This window comes from Bombus pascuorum, chromosome 5 (genome assembly GCF_905332965.1).
Source record: "Bombus pascuorum chromosome 5, iyBomPasc1.1, whole genome shotgun sequence".
NCBI lineage: Eukaryota > Metazoa > Arthropoda > Insecta > Hymenoptera > Apidae > Bombus > Bombus pascuorum.
In genome coordinates, this window is record NC_083492.1 from 6,409,225 (window position 1) to 6,428,193 (window position 18,969).

An 18,969-nucleotide genomic window follows, 5' to 3' on the forward strand; every position below is an offset into this window, starting at 1 on the left:
CAAAGTGGATCTTCCTTTTATATCACTAGGGGGCGACAAATTAGTAAATTTACTCCTAATTTCTAATTTAAACCACTTATTAAGCTAACTACGTATAAGAAATTATACATACATCTAAGAAAAAATTACATTTGTAGGATTTATATATTAATGAGGTTTAATTATTGAAATAAATACTACGTAACATTTTTTTCTAAAATATATATAAGCACAGACAAAGGTTCACTTATTTGTGATTGAAAACAAAACGATTGAAGATCGAATATATCATACACGTATCGATTATGAAGTTATTCTTAATTTTGATTATTCCTATTTAAGAATGAATCGCTAAAGTTAACCACAAAATTTTCTTTATGCTGTAGAAACTATTAATACAGCATATTTTAAAAGATTTCAAAATTCTAGTAAGTTATGACCAATGAAGAACCCTGCAGAAGTATATGGAATAAATTTTGTGACTCTGGTAAATATTTTGTAGTCCTATAATGATAATATCAAATTTCTTTTAAATGTCTCGTAGATAATTTATCATTTAACATATAATTTATTATTTGGTTAGTAAGTAGTGGAGTATTTTGGACTTCTACGGAATTTAAGTCAGCATGTCCTCCGAAAAAGAAAAAGAAAAAGCCGGACGAAGAACTCAGTAAGGGAATGAAATTATCAGACGAAGATACAAAAGATGGTGTAGATCCCTCGATTTCAAAAAAATCGCCGTTTCATCGTCCCAGTGATATTTGCCCGGATGTTAAATCTTCTTGTTATATTAAAATGCAGGTATTTTTACAAGTCAATTTCATTCTGAATATTTAAATTATATATAATTATATAGATAGATAGATAAAGATAATGTAAACATATATTGCATACATCTTTAATAATTTAAAAATGGGAAAGGGGGAGTTTATTAATATTTATTATTTTTACATGATCAAAGGTATTTCCCATAAAATGAATCATTTTTTTTTTTAGTACCGCTCCTCTTTTTCTTTCTTTCTTTCGTACTTTTTAAATCATATTTTAATTTTCATTTAATTATTATTGCGCCAGTTTTTTTAAATACAAATATAGAAATATTCACAAGAAAAATATTATCTATAGGATCCTTGTAGACCATGTTGTTGCGATGATAAACCAAAGCCACCACCTTGCCCGCCAAACCGCCGCCCACAACGATCACGGGAACCAATCTGTGGTTGCGAACTTTGTCAGAAAAATCCTAATCATGAGAAATGTTGTGATAAGAATAGAGCATTTCGCGGTATAGATATCAATCGTGAATATTTCGAGAAAGCGTAACATTTTTTTTTTATTATATGTCGGTTTATATGCTCTATATGTAGAATGAAATTATTAAGAAGTGACATCACTTATTATATTTTATTAAATGTATTTAAATAATATATATGCGCGCATATAGAAAGATCTGAAATATTTCGTTATAAATACCCCTTCTAATACTATAAAACGATCAAGAAGTAAACTTCCTTCTTCTTTCATACAAGAGAAATTTTTGTACACTATTTACCTTTCTATTAATCCAATTGGAATTAATCCATATTACGTAGAATACACTTGCGTTTCAGAAATTTCACGTATAATCTTATCGATTATATCATTTTCAACATATAGATGTAGCTGTTTTCTTTGTAGCTAGCCACACCCCGAAGATACTATTTGGGATCATTTCCAATCAAACACTCAACAACTACAGTACTACAGTTTATTAAGTAAAGTCATTTTTATTATATTTCATCCTATTTATCGTGTCGTCTATTTAAAACGCTTTTTTATAAATATATAAAATAGCGAATAAAGTAAGCTGCAAAATAATTTTTGTAAAATATTTAATGCGTGTTATTTGAAGAGTAAAATAGCTTCAGTGTATAATATATTTGATCCTACACATTGCATACATGTATTCTTAGATAAATAACTTTTTTTTATTCGTTATTTATAGAATTTATAGAATTCCAATTTACTTTTAATAGTCTGACTATTACTAAAAACTAAATTTAATTTGTTACATATTCTCATTGTAACGATGATGAAAATATTTTATAAAGTGTAATTATATTAATATCATGTATTATATCTATACATTTTTTATTTCACGTAGTTAAGCTGAAAAAAATATTTTACTTCCAATTCGTATGCTTGATTCTATTACTACTTAAAGTTCGTCAGGTTTCTCAGCGTTCATTTTATTACTTATGCCCAATTTTCATTCGAAGTTAACTTCAGGCATTTGTGCATCAGACTACAGCTATCAATTGATCGATCTGTCGAACACTGCGATCCATCCAATTGTGGGCAGTTTCTAGCAGAGTACCTGTTACAGTAGGGTAATTACGCAGAAGTGAAATGAATGTTGTTGTAATACCTTAAGGAAGTTGCCAACAGAAGTGATAAATTACGCGGGGAATTTGCTTTTTGTGCAACGCTTATAATTCGGTAAGTGTACCTATTATAAATTACTTACGTTTTTATTTCATTGAATCAGATAAATTTTTTGACAGCATATGTATATGAATCATATGTATTAATGCATTCATAACATGTTTCATCAAACGACAAATATGTAATGCTAATTTCCGTGATGAGAGATAGAAGTAGATATCATTAAAAAGGTCAAGGTCACTTTTTTTTATTAAGATATTTTCTTTATTTTATAAATACTTCAGATAATATTCCTTTTAAAATGTTGTTATCAAACGATTATGTTGTCTCCTTACATGACAAAAAAAAGCTTACAAATCTGAAGTATTACTACTGATAAATGCATAAGTCAAGTACTCTTTAGGTCTAAGTCGATAATTTTAAGCCTTTTTTCGTTCATTAAAGTAGGAATATGTAGTAAAAAAAAGTTTTACTTTTTTCATAATTTAATTTGCTTAGTTTTGTAACAAAATAAAAAATTAATATTTTGTACATTAATTACTTAAATGATTAATTTCGAAACACGATATTCATAATCTATTATTGTAGATTAATAACAATATTGCGTGCCTATCTTTATTTATTTTTCATTAGCACAGGCTAATGGAGGCTCTAGGAGAATTTACACAAACATATTATTCTTAAAATATTTCAGTCATTCTTTTACTGGTAGAGCGTATGGAATTCTAATCAGATTTATCCATATCTCCCCATTCATGCGTAGGTTTCGCAACTAATGTAAACATCGATCGAAATAAATCGCTGGTAAAAAATACTAAAACCTCATTGTACTAAAAATTTTGATAGAGCCCATGCGAATATACGATTTTTACTATACATTTAAATTTTATTTCAATAGTGCTTTGAAACCATAATAAAAATACATTGTATATCTATTGTAAAACAAAATTTTATATAATACAAAATATATAAAAATTAGTTTCTTTCGTAGAATTGGGACTATTAAAATTATTTCATAGAAGAGCGAATAAAATAAAAGAAGAAATTTACAACTTTTACACAAATAACTTTTAAATAAATCAACTTCACATTTTTGAAAATTATTCGAATGAACAAACAGAATATGCGTAAATCTACTACCTACAGAGGAGACATATAATAGATATATGTAAATATTTATATTAACAGTATTTTTTCTGATAACATTAGTCACAATATCATTGCCCTGTTTATGTTTGTAACATCAAGTCCATTTGGGATATAGAGTCGAATACCAATAAGATTCAAAATTCATGTTCGTTTGATCTGTATGATTCTACGGACAATCGAATGCGTACTTCGTGATTGGCTGTTCGTTCGTTACCGATCCTTGGTAGGTTCGCTCTGCCCACTGCCAGGATTTTCCTGAGGCTGTTTATCGCGCTTTTATATTCGTTCGGACGTTTCTTCTTGCAGTCTGCGTTTAACTTTAGAAGAGGATTAAACGGTAAAACGAGTGGATCATGACTATGCGTATATGTAAGTAAATCTATATATGTGTATTTGACAAGGCAGGTTATCGCGGGTCCCGGCTCCGGATTAAACTGAGTATGCACAATTTCTGTTCGGTAGTTAATGCAAATGGATTAGCGATCATTTAAACCTCCCTCTTCAAATAATTATTTTCTTTATATATATTCAATCTTCGTAATACTACTTTCACAGCAATGGGTGTTATTACAACAAGCAAACGAGTTTAATGTGCTTCAGGAATACGTACTTCAAAAAGATACTTCGTTGTTATTTTCGAGATTTCTACTACTGTACGACAAAAATGTTGTCTTAAAGTTTTAAGACTAGACTGCTGATCTCTCTGACCTTTTGGCCTTAATATTTTTACGGTGCAATAATACTTCTAAATAATAATCTTTTACTAGTTTATGTATTTTATAGCATATTTTTTAATGATATTAAACAAGAATTTATTGTGTTTTATTGATGTTTTTGTTGGGTATAGGTTGTTAAACTTTTCATTGCGTAAAAACTGTATATGTGTGACAATAATATGTAGAAAGTGTTCTAAAATTCTCTAAAACAGAATAAAAATAGAATTTGTTTCTAGAAATTAGAAGAATTGGTTTGCTAGATGATATGTAAAAATGTTTTGAAAAAATTTCAGTTTCATCAAAATTTATTATCGTTGCTATGATCTACAAGTGATTAAAAAATGATGAAAATCGTAGTTCTTCGCGACTTTTGGCGTATAACTGAAGTAAAATTAAAACTTCTTGCATCTTTCAACGTTTGTTACTTGTTTCTGCATCAACCGATTTCGATTGAATTTTCAGCATGTACATACATATATGTATAATTGACATAAATCTGTGAAACATATCGTTTGAATTCTCATTACAAGCATGGATAAAGATATTGTAAAACGTGATTTTTATTACTTTCCACAAGATCTTTACAATTTTTTATTTATTCCAATAATTGCAATTTTTACTAAATTTTTTATATGTCGTGTATTAAACCAATTCTTCTAACATCTAAAGAAAATTATTTTAGAGGTCGTTCGAACACTGTCATTAACCGCTGTATAAGTGAATAATGCACGAAGTATAGATCTATTACGTTTAATACAATTTTCTAATCCGTATTACGTTCGTAAGTGACAAAGAACTTGTTTCTCATTCAATTGTTCATTTCCTTCGTATTTGAATAGAAAGAATATAGAATTTTATGACTATATGTTACATGCACGTAAGAAATTTTTGAACGAATATCCTTTCATCGTTTCATTTTGTAAGTAATTATATTTATTTATATATATCATGTTTATACGTAAATAGTTAAGTATTAAGGAAAATTAATCAATTTGATGTAGCGTTACTTACATGATATTTGAAAAATAACGTTTTAATTAACTGAATTGGAAAATGAAATTAGTTAAAATATTAATATAAGTAACAACAGTTCAATTTCATGCGAAAAATTTGCACTTTTCATGGAATTTCTGTTTCTTTAATCAACAATATAGTTATTTATAATTATACGATATTGATTTCTGTAATCAAGTTTCAAATAATCAAGTAGTGAAAATCGCACGCATTCGGTGACAATACGAATATCGTAGCGTTTCTTTCTAATTTGAGCAAATCTGCTATTAAACATGTCACAAGATAAATAATTGTAATAAGGCACATTATGTTTTATGGGTATCTAGATTGGTTAAATTGATCTCGAGGCATGTATCCTATATCTACCTTTAGTAACTTCGTAAATCTTTGTGTAATAGATATTTCAACGAAGAGATATTTAATATCTATTCATATGGTAGCTAACATTCTTACTTATAACTATCTACATATTTGTAATTTTAACGTATATAACCACATACGTTACTCAGAAATATCTCAGATGTAAAACCATCAGAATTACAAAAGTATATTGCTGAAATAGTAAAATATAAAGTGTTAACTTAATGTATAAATATGTATTATACAAATATTTACAAATATGCTTAAAATATATTTACGTAATAATCTATATTAATAATTGCAAAATTTACATAAAGTCAAAATAATCGTAATTGTTACGTTAGAAACACAATTATATTTGTTACATCCATAGAATGTCTTATGAAACAAAAGTAATTTGTCCATCGGTAAATACCGTTGACAGCGATAGAACGATATCATATGATAATATTGATCACTGTGATTGCGCAATGTAGTAAATGTGATTTTAGTTATTGTTAAATCATTATTTCCACTACGTTTACATGCTATTATTAGTCGTGTTGAAAATAATAACTCTATTACAATACATATTCACGTATGTGAATAATGGGTTTTCCCAGGTGAGATTTACGAGAAACATTATCTTCGTCTCTATATATGTCATGTATGTATAGTGCTTGATACGCGAGAAGCTGTCATAATTAAATTTAGAATTTTTTATATGCTTATTTTTATCAATAGAAACTTTGAATATTTAATAATGACAAAAATATTATAAATAATATAAATATTTAATAAGTAATTAACATTTAAATTAATAATCTTTTAACAATACAGTATCTTTTTTGTCTTGTTTAATTTAATCGAAGACTATTACAATGAGCAATTAATATTGTTTACTTCATTTAAAACAATGTATATATTATAAGTTAATTTACGTAATTAACGGTATATGGTTGTATCAGACAAGAAACATGAGGTGTAAATTTATACGTATCCAATCCGCATACGAAATTATTAATGGTTTTATTTTATGGTTTTATTGAAGCTAGCATATTCACCTTCTTTTTATATAAAGATAATTATGAAATATTCATTAAGATAATGTGTACATTATTATCGTTAACTATAACATAATTAATCTTTTATTTATAATTTGTTTATTAAATTTATAAATGTTCATATAAATTTGTATTAAAAAAAGATTAAGTAATGACGATATAACAAGTTAATAGTATTTCTATAATTAAATAATAATCATAGAAATTATTTTTGTTGAAAATACGTAAAGTATTTCGAATGTTCGTACTTATTTAAACATTTTATTTCTTAATTGATGAATTTGGTAATATGTACTTAACATTAATTTAACATGTAATTTGGTAATGTGTACGTTAACATTTCGTTTTCAAATTATGTAACTTGTCCCCACTTTATTCAAAACCTTCATTTTGGTTTTCGTTAATCGTGTCACGTACTCGTTGACCTCGGCAGCTTGATCTTTTACAAATAAACCTCGAGGCATAATCCTTTTACGTAAAACCTTGAATTTGATACCTTGAACTTTGAAATTACGGGTATCTGCATAACTTACACATTCTTTGTACATTAATTATATACACTTTACAATGAAAATTTCTTCTATATGAGTCATTTAATGCAAAAGTAATATAAGTAAACAAAATTGATTCCTGAATAATGAGAGATAAAGTAAGAATTCTGTAAGGGATCGGAAAGGCGATTCTCATTTATTCTCTTATTCATTGAATAACTAATGAAGATATACTTACATCTCTTGTGTACAAAAGATAATGAAGGTTACGCTCTCGAGATGTGTTGTTAAACCTAATAGACGAAAGATTGAATTATACCGCTTTTGCTTTAAACGGCTCATATGTTAAGTCTCGGATATTACTGTATTAAGAAATGTTTGGTATTGGATAATGATTACTGATAATGTTCAAAATAATATACAAATTATCTGTATGAAAAAATATTTTTGAACTTATAGAATATTTTCGTTAAATTCTAATTGGTGTTAAGTTCTAGTACTTTGTAGAGATCATTTATTACTTCATGTAATATATCTATTGATTGATAGTAAATTTCATTTTTAATGTCAAAAATTATTGAAAGCAATACTTAATCATAAAGTTTCTAATTTTTATATATAATATATATACATATACCTTATATGTAAAGATAATAATATTATTATATAAAATAATATTATATGTAATACATATATCAAATTTCATATCAATTTTGCCAGTTTTTAATAACAATTTTTTACTAAATTTTGTTTAGTAATAAGAAGTTTCTGGTTGGTGGCTCTTGCCCTAATAACAATGTCAGCGGCAGAGAAAAATGTTGAGGCACTGCGCTCTGTTGTGGAAGGTGCAAATCAATTTAGTTCTTCATTCTTCCAGGTAAAATAGTGCAATTTAAAATTTATTCCAAATACTACTTTATGAAATGCTTATTTATCCCGCAAATGATTGAAGATGAATAAATTATATAGATGCAAATTGTTTTCAGACTGTGGTAAAACATAATCCTGGCAACCTTATTATGTCTCCTCTAAGTGCAGGTATTGTTCTTGCTATGGCTGCTTTTGGAGCTCGTGAAAACACAGAAGCTCAGTTTAGAAATGTACTTCATCTACCAACGTCACAGAGTCTTGCCACATCTGGTTATCAGTCACTTATTGATAATCTCAATGTAGGTATCTCTCTCAACCTCTTGCTTTTATTAATTTAATGTATAGTATAAACTGTAGATTTATTAATATAAAATAACAAATGCATTATTTTACGCTGTATAATATTTTTTCCATGTTTTAATGTAGAATGTGAAAGACAATAAATTGGCTGTTGCAAATAAAGCCTTCTTAGCAGCAAGTTTCAATTTGAAACCAAGTTACAAAGATTTAACTAAAGTTTATTTCCGCTCTGCTTCTCAATTGGTAAACTTTGCTCAAAATAAGGAAGCTGCAAATATTATTAATAGTTGGGTCGAACAAAATACAAATAATCTCATTAAAGAGCTTATAACTGCTGGTGTGTATATGTTTATTTTATGTATTAAAGTATAAAGAAAATGCTATAGAAATTTTCAATTGAATGCATTATGGCTTCAGTATTTCTAACCACATTATGTCGTTTTATGTTATTATTAATGTTTTTTTTTGTAAACAGATATGCTAAATGACGCGACTAAATTAGTACTTGTCAACGCAGTATATTTTAAAGGACAATGGAAAGATAAGTTCGACCCTAAGTTGACGAGCGATATGCCATTCCATACTAGTAAAGTTGAAGTAAAAAATGTTCCTACAATGTATAGAAAAGGTAATTACAAATATGGAACACTTCCAGATTTAAATGCTAGATTCGTTGTAATACCATACAAGGTAAGTTTAGAAGGAAAAAGTCAAAAATGTATAAAAAGAAGCTGCTTCTGTGGAAAACTTAATCAAATAAATCTTGTAGGGTGACGAATTGAGTATGGTCATAATTCTTCCAAATGAAATTGATGGTTTGTCTGATGTTGAGAAAAAATTACAAAATACAAGTTTGTCCAACATTGTAAGTCAAGGGTATGAGCAAGAAATAGAATTATCGTTACCAAAGTTCAAGGTGGAAAGTAAGCTTGAACTTAATAATGTCTTAAAAGAGGTATATATATATATATATGTATATATACAAAGTGTAATTCATGTAGAGGTAACTGTTTTCCATATTTCAACTCCTCTTTTATGTAGATGGGTTTGACTGATGCATTTACTCCTCGCGCTAATTTTTCTGGGATTGCTGATGAAAATTTGTACGTCAGTGATGTTATACAAAAGGCATACATTGAAGTAAATGAAGAAGGAAGCGAAGCTGCTGCTGCAACTGGTAAGTGAATAAACATTCTATGTTATGCAGTTTATATTTAAATTACGTAAGATATCACTTTACACATGTAGCAGGTATGAAAATATTCACAAAATAATGTAATATTATACAAAAATTATTTTTTTCTCCTCTGCTCCTGTATAAAGTTACTTCTCTGCCTTTCTCCACCTCCTTTTTTTTTACACCAGTCCAATGTATTTTTTGTTCTACTTGGAATCTGTTATCCTCCACTACCTTCCTTCCCTCTTTTTATACAGCCTTCTCGATCACTTTTCAGATTATCTCTTTATATTCCTTCTCAGTTTTCTCTTTGCTTTTTGCTCCCCTCCAATTTTCAATCCTCCAGCCTGCTCTTCCTCTTCTTCTCCCTCTTACTTCTTTTCTTCGCTACATTCTACCACTATCTTGTTCCCTGACTCTCTTACCCATTCTTTATGACTTAAAGCATTTCTCATTGTTCTGATGTGCAGTTCCACATTGTGTGTTTCTTCATTAGTATATAATTCGGTATGCTTCTACCTAAGCCTAAGATTCATTTCATATATTTTCTTTGGATTCCATTTATCCTTCCATCTGCTTGTCGCCTTCAGATTTCCACCTCACAGAAAGGTGCACTTTGTACTAACGAACCAAACATTTTCAGTATTTTTTCAAAAGATACTAAATTTATTTATGTCCATAATAATATTCACTACTGAGAGGTGTTGAGTAATTTGGAAATATAAAAATGACATATGAATAAAAATAGAAAAACTGAGAAAATTAAAGTAATACAGTTAATATTATAACAATATCATGTTATTATATATGATATACTAGAAGATAAGTATACAAAAACACATAAATTTATCACATAAAATGACAGTATTTTGCTTGGTTTCAATTTTTGCTTAATTTATGATTCTTTTGAGCTTTTGAATAGTTTGGAGAGAATGATTGTTAGTATTATTATTTCATATTTTAATATTTCAGTCTAATTAATAAAAATTTGCATGTATGTTCCTCCTAATTTTTTGCAAGCTATGTGTATTCATTTTCTCTGTATAAGTTTAAATCCATTACATCAAAAAATATATATCTATACCGTGTTTACGCGTGTACACAATAGTTCAAAATGCTTCCTCATGTTTGGTTTACTGCATGAAATATTATACTTCCTGTTATTTCTAAATGTACAATTCCTTGTATTAATATTTGATAGTCTGTTATTATGTGTTTTCACATGTTTATGTTTCATATTAGTTTATGTTATATATAATCTTAATCATTTAGTGAAAGGTAATATGGAGATACTATAAGTGAAGAAGCTAAGTATATATTGACTACATATTAAGCTAACTATTTATATAGTCAATAAATAATTTATTCTGATCATATATTAGAAGTGTGTTTTTTAAAATGCAAGTTTTTAATAATGTTAGATTTCAAGGATGTAGTATGTGTAGCTTAGTACAGTTGAGTCTGCAATAAATATTCATCTAATTATACTTACATTGTCCCCTTAATTAGATGATAATTATATTAATCATGAATCATAACTATTATAATTATTAATAAAATCACATAAATCGAAAATAGAAAAAGAGGGAGGAAGACGGACGAATTTAGTGAAAACGAATTTGGTTGAAGTGTTTTTCTTCTAATTGATAACAGTATACAATTTTTTTCGACAGAAATGGAGATTGCGCTCTTCTTGTCTCCTTCCCTAGAAGAGTTTCGAGTAAATGGACCATTCTTTTATGCAATTACATCACGGGATGACAACGTAGTTCTCTTCAAAGGCCGCGTCATTGACTGCGAGACAACTGCGTGATTTCCTTGATTATGTTATATGTTTTTATTTCGATCAATTACTTTGTCTATTCTTGTCAAGAATTATACGTACTATCAATTTCTTCGCTCTTTTTCCTTTCTTCATATTCACTCTAATATAGCAAAATCTTCTATATTATGAGTTTAATGGTTTTCCAATCATGTCATTTCGCTCACCATAATTTTGATATAATAACATAGCACATTGTAGTGATCCAATTCTTCCTCTATTTATTTCGTGCTTGTGGCTCAAATGAATAATTCAGTATTAATTGCTTGTGGCAGGTCTCAGTGTAAGGCCTCTTTCGAGCATTTGGTCACCGCCGAAGCCCATTGAGTTCCACGTCAATCGACCATTCCTGTCGATTGTTAAATACGACAATGTGATTTTGTTCTTAGCGAATATCGTATCTATATCGTAATTTCGTTTCTTTTACCTTGAAAATTAAATAGATAACATATCGACTTTACACTGTATAATGGATCCCTACGTTTTTCCCATTTTTTTACGTTGTTAAACATCAAATTAGGGATTAACAGCATACACCATATCGTGGATTGTTCTGCCAATCTCTGCAATTTTAATATGACAAGTTTTCTTGACCGGATCGACCGATTTAAATAGATGATTGTTTATACGTGGAGAAAGTTTTTCCCATTCATATTGCATCTTAAAATACATTATATTAACATTATTTGATCAAAGGAAATCGCGCAATACCATTAAAAGATCATGTACCACTATGAAGCATATATATGGAAGATGAAATAAGATTTTCCTGTTTTATGTGTATCATGAATCTAACTTACTGTTAACAATATAATTTGTATTTTATTAAAAATTTTCATCTCTATTTTATGTTTCTATCGCTTTATTATATTTATTTCCTTATAACATATTTGAACTTAACTTGCTTCCTTTAACCATTAAATTGTTCCTTATTTATTTTTATTATTTAATATGCGAAGCAATCAAGACTCAATACATAAGGATTTTGTCCTGTCTTCAGAAAATTTTATTCATTTTTTTTACTGTACTATGTTCTTATTGCATTAATTTAAATGTCGAGTATTTGATAAAAGCATCATATTCCTATCACGCTATCGCATACTTTATTAACATATCATTTTCTTTATTATAACAGCTTGTAATATAATATTTATTATATCTTCATGTCTGCTTATTATAGTTTTCTTTATATTTTGTATTTTTTCTTTTTTTTTTTTTTCTAACGAAAACATTTCAATATCTATGTGCAAAATTTAAAAAGTATATAAAGTACTGTACAAAAGATACATGACTCCATTTAAAAGAATAGAATTGATATTAACTTCACCTCCGAAGAACATTTGTACGTTATGTAACGTGTCGCTCGAACATTTTATTTCATGGAACATTCTGTATATTTAAAAACCACTTTTGAAACATTTGTATTAAACTTACCAAATTAGACTTACTCATGTATTATATCATGTGTTATTTATAATGTATATAGTTGTGCACATCGTTTCTTTTTTAATTTTCAAAGATGCATAGATTCGTGCATTTGATGTTGAAATTATATTTTTCGGTTGTTACATCTCACTAACGTGTTAACAATCTATTATAATGTTCCAAAATTTACTAAGATAAATCAATTTTCCAATATAATTTTGAACAATATTCCATAGCACGTTTTAGTTGTTGAGGGACGATCGTAAGTTCTACTGTTTCGATTTTCTACATTTCAAATTTTTGTTCCCACGTTTGTTTCGAGAAGGTGGATTTACTGATTTTCTAGGAGTTCGAGTTTCACTTTTATCGATAACGTTCTAATTTCCTATGCTATAAAACATTGGTTCTCAAATTAGTATGGCAAATTATAACATTATCTTTTATGAATAAGCTGCATTCGCTCTCTATTTCTTCGTCAAAATACCTTTTTTATTAAATAAATCTTAAATTTCTGAATAAGTCAGAAATATATTAGATGATTCCGCTACTTCTTGGTTTCACGGCTTGGCTTTGCTTACATGGAGTAAAAACGCAAACCTTAATCTATATATTCTAGATCTTCCTGCACTGCTACACATATGAAACAAATTCGAACCATTTCCAAAAGTTTATCAAGTTCAATCGTTGCTTCTTATTTTATACGGCAAATGTTTTAATATCGAAATTTTATGTTCATTTAAAGCAAAATTACAAGAAACAATATCATTTCGTTTAATTTTAAAAATTCACATTCTGGCATGTAAATTACTTCTGATATATATGATCCGTGTTAGGTAAATTCAGAATTTAATTTTACATTTGTCCAAATAACGTTTGCATTCATTCTCCAGTCTATATACATCACTACTTTTTATTGTTACAAAAAAAAATAACATTGACACGTGTATATTGGTACTGGCAACATCAGTATACATTCTGAGCATTTATTCATGTATAATATTTGTCCTTTTTAGGTTTTATACTTGTTGGCGAATCACTCGAAGTTTCACACCCACCTTTAGTCTTCAAAATTGATAGACCTTTTTATTTTGCAATTCAACATAATAACGTTGATTTGCCAATCTGGATCTTCAAGGGGATGCTAATTAAACCTTGATTAACAATTATATAATATACTTAACAGTCAGATTTTTATGCTTTGTTTTGGTTTCATGTATACACGTATTGTTTATTTTTGAAATGCTGAAATAAAATAGCTTTCGTTCGTATCTTCTTTTATTATCAAACATAATAAAGTAGAAACATTTATAACGATGTGCAACATTCATAATTTCTCTGATACTCCTTTTTGCGTTTGTTTGCAAGGAGTTCATTCATAAGTCATGTACAAATTTTTTATCTTTTCTTCTCTTCATGGTGCCATAATATAACACATTATCGTTCAATTCATGTCGTCCCACATAGCAAGAGTAAAAGGAAAAATTGAAAATAGCGTTGATCAATTGAAATTATTACGATCATTATACAATTTGTTCCAGGTTTCCTTGCAGTGTTACAGTCTTCAGTGACAATAATGCAAATGATGATTAACCATTCTTTCTTTTATAGTATCTTCAAAATCGTTACAAATCTGGGAACAAAAATAATCTTATTCCACTATTTCATGGTCTTGTCGAAGATCCAGTTTTTGACTAACTTGATTGTTACCTTATTTCTTTGTACATACCTTGAGAATGGATATAAATTATTTGCAAATTTTAGGCTATATTGGATTATTAAAGGATATATAGATATAGATATAGTTGCAAGGGAAATATTTAAATCACTTTATTTCTATTATAGGCATAGTTATTTGCTGCTACTGTTTCAGTATTAATTACAGTACTATAGATAGAAATTGCTGAAATTCTAGAGAAGATGTCAGTGAATCATCCGTTCATCTATGCTATCATCTAAACAGGGAACAAAGATTTTTAAGGGACACATTATTAAACCTTAAACTTTCACATTGATAACGTTACAATAATGTTATTGTTACTTCAATAGAATAAAAAGCGTTACAAAATAAAATAAATATCGTCGTGTACATTGTACATACGCAACATTGTTTATTTATTTATTGGGGGAAATGTTCATTCTATTACGTTTTTATTTACAGATCATTTCAATCTTGTCATTGACAGGATTGAAATTAATTATTAATTAATTAATTATGAATCAAAAGCGTGATTAGTTGCAGATGTGTAGTTAGTTGCAACCTGCTTGTATCGCGATTAACTTCTTTTTAATTTGCTTCTTTATAAGTTGGAATGCATTATGTTAACTGTATGCAATACTGATTATGTACTTATGTTATACATATGTATCTTTGTATAATTTGCAAAACAAGATTCTTTACAATATTATAGTACAATTGACTTTTGTTTGAATCCAATTTCAACGTGAAAGCCGAAAAATGTTTAAATCACGGATGCTTGGCCTTATCGAGTTTTATACTCTTCTAGAGGTTTTCCCCTTAATGAGATATGACTGTATTTGCAAATATTTTAAAAATGTTGTGTGTGCGTGCCTGCGAGCGCGCGCGTGCCCGCGTGTATGTGTCTGTGATTTACGGTATGAGCACTTTTAACAAATTAAGTACCAAATAAAAAGTAAACAATCGTTAAGTTAAAAAGGCAGAGTATTCGTCGAATTATCACAGCTTCACAACCTGTATAATTTGTACCTCACGATTTTGAAGTACGAAATTAATATACATAATGTTCCATTTGATTCTTAGAAATCAACATATTCTCGATTTAAGAATTTTACCCGATACAGTTAATTTTGTAGACGAATGATATAGAGGAAAATATCAGTTAGTCTGATATTTTACTTATTTCAATATACGAACCACTAGATTAGATATACTTTGTTTTGGAAATTATGATGTTATTATAATCCAGTTATAAAATTGAAATTTTCTGTTTATTATTCATTTTCCCATAATATTATCAACATCGTAGAAACGATTAAGAGTTTTGCAATTTTATTTTTTTACACATACTTTGCACCCTAAATTTCAATTTTCATCGAATTAAGGCAATTGTACTGTTGTATATTATAAATGTTTCTTATTAACATTGTTTGCGGAGAATGTTTCAGGTAATTACTTAGGATGCTGCGGCCTTGATTGCATTTCGATGATTGTTTACTATGTTGTCGGCGGTATGGTTCTAAATAACTTTTTGTTTTCGCCAAGTATCAGTTCAGAGATATTTGTTAAAAGCTCTCGGTACCACTGGAGTGACTGCTTCCTACAATTCTCCGCAGGGAGGGCTCATTTACGTGAGTCTATGGGGGCTGGCAAACCCACGTTCCCGCAGCCAGGGAGGACCGTCGGGACAAGCGTCCCGCTTACGTGAGTCCTCTATGTACACCGCAGGGAAGGTCGCCGGGAGTGTAATGCGCTTGACCGCGGTTATGCTCTCTCTACGTGGCCTTGGGTAGTAGCGCACCTACGATTCTGATGCCAAGGGTCGGACCGTCGAGATAAGTCCAGGGTACAAAAGTACTTTCAGTCCCCGCTTACGTGAGTCCCATCCGAGTCTGCCCAGCGAGGTTAGCAGGTCGCCGAGCCGGCAGTGACGTGGCCGTACATTCACACGATAGTCCGACCAATGACTTAGAATGGTACCACGAGGGGCGAATGTGAGCCCGGAGGGAGTAGCGATCCTTCTGCTCGACCAGTTCGGGTTTGGACTCGTGGTGGCAGTGGTTTAAGCCAAGATGCTGGCAAGACGGCCGTTTAAGGGCTGCGGGTGCCCCCTTCCACCGGCACTCCTGAACAGTCCGTCGGCGGGTGAGCAGCGTACCAACTGCTCCGGAACCGTCCTGGAAAGACGGTAGGGCTTCGAAAACGTCCCGTTTGACCTGAGATGAGTGACAGCCCCTGCAGGCCTAACTAATACAGGTAGCAAGGTACTGGGTACCATGCGCGCTGGTTGGGCGTAACCCCAACCCCTATGGTTCTAGGGGACTCGGGTTCAGTATGGCGAAAAATTAACGCTGCGGAATAAGCCCGTAAAACATAAGACACACTAGTTGCTTCCTACAATTGTGCGTCTGTGACAGCTTAAGCGTTGATATTGATTGCCGGCCGGATAAATTGACACCTGACTCGATCCTGACTCTCATCGTTTGTTTAAAGTATATATAGGATTAGGTGTCAGTTTATCCAAACGCTGTAAGGTGGCTGGCAACCAATGCTAACGCATGTGCTGTAACGTACGCACAATTATAGGTGCTAATCACTGTAGTACTATCGACGGTTTCTGTAAACATCTCGAAAACTAGAAGAGTCTGCCGGTACATGCAAAGGAAAAAGTTGTTCAAAATGTTGATTCCAGCAACATATTGTAAATGTCGTTGAAATCCGAGGTGGCAGCAGCTTCCTTAATAATTGTCGTGTTTTGCAATAAACTCTCGATATTAACGCATTCATCATAGTTATTCAAGGAAAAAGTGGCTTTCCATATTCCAAATATCAATATTTAAATAATATTCCGTCTCAGATATGAAATAGTGAGTTTTGGGTAGCTTTTAGTGATTTCAAACATGTATGCATGTGTGACTTCCGGTAGCGAATGTGTATATATTTGCTTCATATCGCTGTTTCTGCTCTATTCATACACTTACACATAACTTTCGGCATAACTCTGTTTCAGGTTTGCTTATGATAAAGAAAACGGCTCGTAATATAGAGGAGTTCAAAATTAATCAGCCATTCTTTTATTATATCATAAAAACTATAAACGATGAGAAGGAAAATGATATTAGCTTATCACTATTCTGCGGTTCTGTTATCGAACCCGAAATTTAAAAACAACAGTGACATAATAGTAATATCATAGTAATGTGATAATTAATTCATGTACTCCGTAACTATAAGCTAATAATACCAAAGTTATAAGTTCTAATAATACCTTGTTCCACAATAAATATGTTGCATTCACTTTAAATTTGGATTATTTTGCTCTTACACCAAAAATCATATATACTTATATAAATTAAATAAATCCTACATTTTCATCTTTTTTTAAGCAACTTCTTTAAAACAATAATGATTTTCATAAAATTTGTTTCAGGAGTTCTCTTCGTTCTTTCGAGTCTTCCTGCCCCTACCCCAGTGATGACAATCGACCGACCATTTTTCTACAGCATTTATAAAAGTCAATCTAACGATCAAAATATCGTAATGTTATTCAAAGGACACATTCATAATCCTTAAAATATATTATTTTTGTAATTGTATGGGAAAGAGATTATATATAGATATAAGATTGTTAGGTGAAAGCCATTCAAGGTAGAAAGGGAAAAATTAAAAAAATAGATAAAATGCATACTGAAATTATTGTCGCCTCTCATTCATCTCACGGTTTTCGATGATTTTTGAATATGTTACAGAAATTAACATTTCCTACCGCAGTGAATTCTCTCTATAGTTGTCTTTTTTTTTTTTTCTTATTTAATTTGTACTTTACAATTTGTCCAACTGGACATTTGATAAATTATAATTGTGCGTGCGCGATATACTGGGTAATACGATATACTGATATTTTCCTTAAGTTCATTGTTCACAAAATTGACTATATCTGATTAAATTCTTAAATCGGGAATATTTTGATTCGTGAGAAAATGTGTAATTCCAACGTTTGGGACGGCCACCTGGTCTTCGTCACCCTTCGTTGTGGGGAGAGAAAGAATTAACAATTAAGAGTGCCATAAATCAAAACTTCACCAGTATGCCTCGACGTCTCCCACTTGCAAGAGCACGGGCTAATAGGTTTCGATGTTTGTTCACGGCTGCAACGTCGACAGTAGTCTGTTATTCTTTGCGCAATTGTCAACGTGAACGAACGTCGAACTGAAACCACCCGAGAATTGATAATCTCAACGTAGCTATGTCTCACAACCCTTTGTTTTTATTATTTTAACGTATAGTATAAGTTATAAATTCGTTAATATAAAATAACAAATGTATTGTTTTACGTTACATGATACCTTTTACATGTTTTAACCGTTTGAGTCCCAAGCAGCGGGATCACACTGTTTAGATTTGGTGTCGAAAAGTCCCAGTATATTTGGACGCTACGGACGACTGATTGTATTTTGTATTTCATTGTTATCTTCCCAATAATTTGTATTGAACGAAACTTGA

At 30.1% G+C, this 18,969-nt stretch overlaps 2 protein-coding genes and 1 long non-coding RNA gene across 7 annotated transcripts; 2 read left to right on the forward strand and 1 right to left on the reverse strand.

The window, feature by feature from the left end:
- The first annotated feature begins 24 nt into the window (after nucleotides 1-24).
- LOC132906859 (uncharacterized) lies at nucleotides 25-1,429 on the forward strand. Its single transcript, XM_060959436.1, has 3 exons — nucleotides 25-466; nucleotides 563-780; nucleotides 1,105-1,429. Exons 1-3 carry the CDS (start codon nucleotides 415-417, stop codon nucleotides 1,300-1,302), a joined length of 468 nt encoding a protein of 155 aa, XP_060815419.1. The 5' UTR covers nucleotides 25-414; the 3' UTR covers nucleotides 1,303-1,429.
- LOC132906863 (uncharacterized) lies at nucleotides 982-3,837 on the reverse strand. Its single transcript, XR_009658050.1, has 2 exons — nucleotides 3,741-3,837; nucleotides 982-1,222 (listed from the first exon to the last, which is right to left on the reverse strand). It is a non-coding gene; the product is annotated as an uncharacterized LOC132906863 (long non-coding RNA).
- LOC132906855 (antichymotrypsin-2-like) lies at nucleotides 3,780-18,159 on the forward strand. Of its 5 annotated transcripts, none has more exons than XM_060959428.1 (8): nucleotides 3,780-3,921; nucleotides 7,932-8,053; nucleotides 8,163-8,345; nucleotides 8,473-8,683; nucleotides 8,822-9,036; nucleotides 9,116-9,301; nucleotides 9,388-9,523; nucleotides 17,897-18,159. In XM_060959428.1, the coding sequence occupies exons 1-8, from the start codon at nucleotides 3,906-3,908 to the stop codon at nucleotides 18,037-18,039; spliced, it is 1,212 nt and encodes a 403-aa protein (XP_060815411.1). In that variant the 5' UTR covers nucleotides 3,780-3,905; the 3' UTR covers nucleotides 18,040-18,159. The 5 variants fall into 5 exon arrangements, with proteins under 5 accessions (XP_060815411.1, XP_060815410.1, XP_060815412.1 ...); XM_060959427.1 differs by having other exon boundaries at nucleotides 17,477-17,985; XM_060959429.1 differs by lacking the exon at nucleotides 17,897-18,159 and adding an exon at nucleotides 13,784-14,038.
- Nucleotides 18,160-18,969: the final 810 nt, after the last annotated feature.

Coding starts and splice junctions, on each gene's coding strand:
- LOC132906859 (XM_060959436.1), top strand. CDS start 415: ATGACCAATGAAGAACCCTGCAGAAGTATATGGAATAAATTTTGTGAC. Junction 467..562: donor GAATAAATTTTGTGACTCTG/GTAAATATTTTG, acceptor TTATTTGGTTAG/TAAGTAGTGGAGTATTTTGG. Junction 781..1,104: donor CTTGTTATATTAAAATGCAG/GTATTTTTACAA, acceptor TATTATCTATAG/GATCCTTGTAGACCATGTTG.
- LOC132906855 (XM_060959427.1), top strand. Junction 8,054..8,162: donor TTAGTTCTTCATTCTTCCAG/GTAAAATAGTGC, acceptor AATTGTTTTCAG/ACTGTGGTAAAACATAATCC. Junction 9,037..9,115: donor TCGTTGTAATACCATACAAG/GTAAGTTTAGAA, acceptor TAAATCTTGTAG/GGTGACGAATTGAGTATGGT.